At 40.4% G+C, this 6,000-nt stretch overlaps 1 protein-coding gene across 1 annotated transcript in view; it reads left to right on the forward strand.

Annotated features, from left to right (window-relative positions):
• Positions 1–4,655, forward strand: part of LOC120515471 (cytosolic non-specific dipeptidase-like) — a 50,696-nt gene extending 46,041 nt beyond the window's left edge. The window contains exons 11-12 of the mRNA XM_039736522.1: positions 2,373–2,520; positions 3,866–4,655. Of these exons, the coding sequence (XP_039592456.1) occupies positions 2,373–2,520; positions 3,866–3,932 (215 nt within the window). The 3' untranslated portion in view covers positions 3,933–4,655. The remainder of the gene's footprint in view (positions 1–2,372; positions 2,521–3,865) is intronic.
• Positions 4,656–6,000: the final 1,345 nt, after the last annotated feature.

Here is a 6,000-nt window from a genome sequence, read left to right on the forward strand (position 1 = left end):
TCGTTAAGGCCAGTTCAGAGGAAAAAACTGACGACAATTGAAGCAAGCCTTATTCCTTAAAGCTCTTAGCTACTGGATTTTGACTTCTTTCAAGCCTTGCATTTTATTTCTACAATATGCATGTTTTCTTTGTCGTATTGTGTCTTAACAATGAAGTCAAATGATTCTGGTCATTGGCAGTGATTAGGAATGCCAGAGTGGAGTGTAAACTTCAAACTCCAAATTGTCTTTAGATACTTGTGTGTGAAGTGTACTCATCCTTTACAACTATCATCACATTTTAGGTACATTTAAAGCCAGAAACTTATTTCGATAATAGAATATTTGTCAGACAGACCACAGTTTTTTCTGGCTCAAGGACTGTTTCTGTGATGTGGATATGAGCAACACTAAAGCAGTCCTGTCTCCTATAAATATAATACTTGGTCATGTCACTTTCAGAAATTCTAGATGATTCTCCAGTAATCGGCTGTATTAATAAGGGGGGGATATGGCGGAGTAGAGGACGTTGTTTCTTAGTGCAGAAAGGATTGTCTGCAGCTTAACATGGGCAAAAACAAGCAAATGATTATTGAATTTTGCCACACCAAAGAGCCTCAATGGCCAGTCACTATTCAGGGCGTGAATGTAGAGGTGGTGGACTACTACAAGTACTTGGGGGTCCACATCAGGTCAAGTAACGCAGAGGAACTATATAAGAAAGGGCAGAGCAGGCTCATTTTTCTTAGAAGACCTCCATTATTTATTCTACATTTTCTACGCTATGGTGTGTTGGGCCGGTAAGAAACACTTCAAGAGAGGCCCACTGAATCCACAAGATGATCAAGAAGGCAGGCCCAGTTATGGGATGCATTGTGGACCTGCTGGAGGTAGTAGTGGAGCAGAGAATGAAGACAAAACGGAGGGCCCATTATGAACAATGCTTCATACCCTCTCTCTGACACACCAGCACTGATGACTTTCAGACCTCAAATTACTCAGCAGAAGTGTTTTAAGAAACGCTACGGGGGCTTCTTCATACCAACAGCTATATATCTTTCTAATGCCTCACTGTGACCACAGGGTGGACCAGATCTAATCATGCAGATCCAGATCGTCTGGATGACTTTGATTTATGCGGGGAAGTTTCCAGTTCGGCGCGAAGACGATTCTTCATGTCGTCAGTTCACACACTTCTCGATGGTCTGAGATTTTTCGGGTGATTTTCTATTTAATAAACTTAATAAGTTATACCATAATGAAAATTGCATAATTAGATCTGGACCACCCTATATATCTGCTCTTTTTATTTTTAGTCAAATCCAATGTTCTCTCATGCTTTTTTTAGAGTTGTGGTGTGTTTTTGAGGGGGACATAATATTAATTGATTTTTTTTATTTATTGAGCTTCTGTAAAAAGCTAAATTTACCCCTTGGGACAAGTAAAGTACTGTCTATCTAGCTAACTGTATCTTAATGCCCAAAACTGAAATTAAGGAAAAAATCAGATTCAGACGTACCGCTGTATTTTGAGTCATATGCAGTATCTTAGTGACACGTGGTGGTACTCCTGCCAGCAGAGAGTTGTATTAGTCCAGACGTGATGAGACCAAAGCCTGGACCAGGAGTTATGCTTCATACTTGGCAGATGTTATATATAGTCAATCTGTAAGACTGAGAGACCATTGCTACACGGTGATTCCCAGTGGCTGGGGAACTTCTAAATCTGAAAAATATCATTTAATATCTGTGTGATCCTCACTCCCCCACACTCCTCTGTCATTTTAATATATTGCATATTTCACACAAAATGACGTAACAAGGCCACATTACACGAGTGAAGATGTGATTCAACTGTTTACTCTCAGATTGCATTTGGATAATTGGAACTGAAACAGAATTCAGTACAAAACACAGAAATGGCCTGTATCCAGTCTGAACAAAAGTGTGTGCACTAAATCCAGTTTCTGTCAGATATGTGAAAAAAATCGGAATCGGGACACGTTGAGTGGCTGTGTAAGTGTGGCTTTAGGGACACCAAGTAACCTAACATGTAATTATGGGATGAAGAATAGGATAGAGCCGTGTCCTACAGCTTGCCACTCCTGCGTGAGCAAAGTGACAGTCTTCTTTCGCTCTTGTCTCCATGTCCTTATGTTATACACTCATTTGCCTTTGCCCACTTATGTCTGTGTTGTCAACAGAATGGATGCACGTTAAGAATTTGTGTTTATATTTGTTATCAATTGTTGTAAGAGCAACAAAAGCAATATGACATTTCCATGTTTTATTTTTAAGTGAAGAGCTAATGATTGTTCATTAACATTTGAAATACAAAATGGGTTTTTCTAACACGCACACATTCTTGCTGTCTTATCTTTGTACCCACAAAAGTGTTTGGTGTGGAGCCTGACCTCACAAGAGAAGGAGGAAGCATTCCCATTACCCTGACTTTCCAGGAAGCCACTGGCCGTAATGTCATGTTACTGCCAGTGGGGGCAGCTGATGATGGCGCACACTCTCAAAATGAGAAGCTCAACAGGTAAAAAGAAATAACACGGGGTGCTTCAGTCTATCTTGGGCTTGTGTATGCCTCTCATATTTGAAATAATTTGGTTTCTGTCCTGTAGCAGATGATGATAAATTCTTTCAACAAACACTTGCCATTCCAAACTGCTGCCATAACCAAATGCATTTTATTAATATGTACCTTACCTTATTTTGTTGATCTGAACTAGTCGAGGTGTTGTATAGTCATGTTATTTCGTAGTGGTCCAGTGTGTCGCATTAACACAATGTACCTTTGATTCTAACGGTACACATCCTGTAATTTATTAGTGTATTTGATGAACTAATTAAGTGAAACAGTTTCTTAAGCTAAAAAAACTTGTTAGAGGTATTGATGTGCATACTGGAATTAAAATAAATAGAGCAGCTGCACATCTTCATAGATTGACTCTGTAGCTTTGCCTGGTAAACAATGCACAACAAGCAATGCAGGCAAAACGTGCACCTTAAGGCCATGTTACTTTAGACGACTTTTCCATTTACTTTCAGTTTATATAATCTTAGTAAGTCAGCGTTAGTCATGGCAGTCTCCTGAGAAGGTGATTCATCTAGTGTGGCATACCCAGCGACTCACTCCAACTAGTCCAGAGCTCACCCTGACAAAACCAAACAGGAATTCGATGTCATCTCCAGTTGATCTCATCGCCTGACCACATCAATTTACACAATTAAAAATCACTGGGTATATCAAATTCAACGATTGTATGATGACTACGCAGCACAGCCGTGCTCACCCCTTTTTATGACAACCAAATAGTGTGCTGTCTAGCGGAGCCGGTGCTGTACAAATGGTTCACAGGTATGGTAAGTTCAATTGCAACCTCTGCCCTTCTTCACGACCCATTCTGTCGTGGTACGTAAATTCAGAGACATCACATAGACGGACTTCTCTTCTGTTTGTGAGCTCCAGAACACGTTATTTTCTTATTCCTTATCACTGCATTATATGAATTGTACTTCAGATGAGCATTTATTGGTTGTCAGCACTCATGCACACAAAGCCCGTTCGTTTGACGAAAGACGAATTCTAACCTGTTCGATTTTGTTGGAGCGAAACGCAGATGGGTATGTCACATTATGTGAACATGTCGTCTACTTAGCGACTTGCTAAGTTTATGTAAATGAAGGCAACGACTGAAATTCACTGGAATAGTCATCTAATGTACGTGGCCGTACGAGAAACTTCTCTGTCTGCTTCAAAATTTGAAATGCATTCTCTTTTGCATTTCATTATTTATTTTTTTAAACAATGCTTCTGACAAGTCGTATAAAATAAAAATGTGAAATCATTGTTTTGGTCTTTTTTGTTTTTTGTACAGATCAAACTACATACAGGGAACCAAGCTGCTGGGGGCCTACTTTCATGAAGTATCTCTTTTAGACTGATCGTTCTGCGAAGACATTCAGCACAGTATTGCATGCAGCCTGACTGATTCCTTTTAACGATTGACACGTTGTCTTTCTGCCAAATAATCGTGCAAATTTGAAACATGTATTTGTAGCCACGCCAAAGTAAACGTACTGTTACGATCTGTGTTCTGGAAAGGATAGCGCACAGTGCTGGGGGAGAGCTAGTGGATACAACCTGAGTCTTATTTGAGAAAAAATGACCAGTTTAACTGTGATAAAATCCTTAATGACAAACTGCACTTAACTGCTCGACCCTCTACCTGGCACTTCTACCTTGTTTGGTGTTTTATAGTTCAAATAAATCCCAAACACATACTCTATAAAGTTTAATAAGATGATCATTAATCTCTCACGTTGGCCAATACATTTTCGTAATATAAATAAGTTGTTGGGTTCTCTCTCTAGGGCCACAGAGGTATTTGTGAAAATTATGTCAGATATGTGGTACAGAGCTTTGTTTTTATTCCAAATGGTTTTCAGAAAGGTCTGTGTATATTAATATATTTTACTCCGCTTATTACACCTTGAAACATAATGTATTAAAAACAAGAGGAACAAAGTTGTATTACCGTCTCTCTGAATACGGGTGTCTGCGTACGTACTTGAATATACCTCACGGTATTCAGCCTACCTTGTAATCTGTATAATGGGAATCGACTGCTGCACTGGAAATAAACTGTAAGTGCTTCTTCAAAAAGACTTTAAAACGTTGACTTTATTAACAACACATGATTTTATTATTTTGATTTCATTAAACTTGCAGGTGCCACTCTTCATTTACTCTACTCAAACTTCAAGGTGTGCAAAGAGGAATTAATTGATTTGTGAAGACAATGCCCTTTTTTTTTTTTTTTTTTTTTTTTGCAATTTATTTTCATGTGATGTTTCTTTTCAATTTTTTTTTTGGGCGGTGGTCATATACACTGCTCACAAAAATTAAAGGAACACTTTAAAGAAACACATTAGATCTCAATATGAAGTTGGATATCTATACAAATAACGACAGGGCAATGTCTTAGGAACAAAAGGATGCCAAGTCTTTTAATGGAAATAAAAGTTTTCTGCCTACAGAGGGCTCAATTGTGTAGACACCCTAAAATCAGAGTGAAATGAAGATGTGGCAGGCTAGTCCATTTTTTCAAAAACTTAATTTCTGCTACTCAAAATGCTTTTCAGTATCTTGTGTGGCCCCCACGAGCTTGTATGCATGCTCCTAATGAGACGACGGATGGTGTCTTGTGGCATTTCCTCCCAGATCTGTATGAGGGCATCCCTGAGCTGTTGTACAGTCTAAAGAGCAACCTGGCGGCGCCTAATGGACCGAAACATAATGTCCCACAGATGTTCTATTGGCTTTAAGTCAGGGGATCGTGAAGGCCATTCAATTGTTTCAATTCCTTCATCCTCCAGGTACTGCCTGCATACTCTTGCCACATGAGGCCGGGCATTGTCGTGCATTAGGAGGAAACCAGGACCTACTGCACCAGCGTAGGGTCTGACAATGGGTCCAAGGATTTCATCCTGATACCTAATGGCAGTCAAGGTGTCTTTGTCTAGCGTGTAGAAGTCTGTGCGTCCCTCCATGGATATGCCTCCCCAGACCATCACTGACCCACCACCAAACTGGTCATGCCGAATGATGTTACAGGCAGCATAATATTCTCCACGGCTTTTGCAGACCCTTCAACGTCTGTCACATGTGCTCAGGGTGAACCTGCTCTCATCTGTGAAAACACAGGGTGCCATTGGTGGACCTGACAATTCTGGTATTCTATGGTAAATGCCGATCGAGCTCCACTGCGCTGGGTTGTGAGCACAGGGCCCACTAGAGGACGTTGGGCCCTCAGACCACCCTCAAGAAGTCTGTTTCTGATTGTTTGGTCAGAGACGTTCACACCAGTGGCCTGCTTGAGGTCATTTTGTAGAGCTCTGGAAATGCTCATCCTGTTTGTCCTTGTCCAAAGGAGCAGATATCAGTCCTGCTGATGGGTTAAGGACCTTCTATGGTCCTGTCCAGCTCTTCTAGAGTAACTGCCTGTCTCCT

The sequence above is a fragment of the Polypterus senegalus genome, chromosome 15 (genome assembly GCF_016835505.1).
Source record: "Polypterus senegalus isolate Bchr_013 chromosome 15, ASM1683550v1, whole genome shotgun sequence".
Classification (NCBI taxonomy): domain Eukaryota; kingdom Metazoa; phylum Chordata; class Cladistia; order Polypteriformes; family Polypteridae; genus Polypterus; species Polypterus senegalus.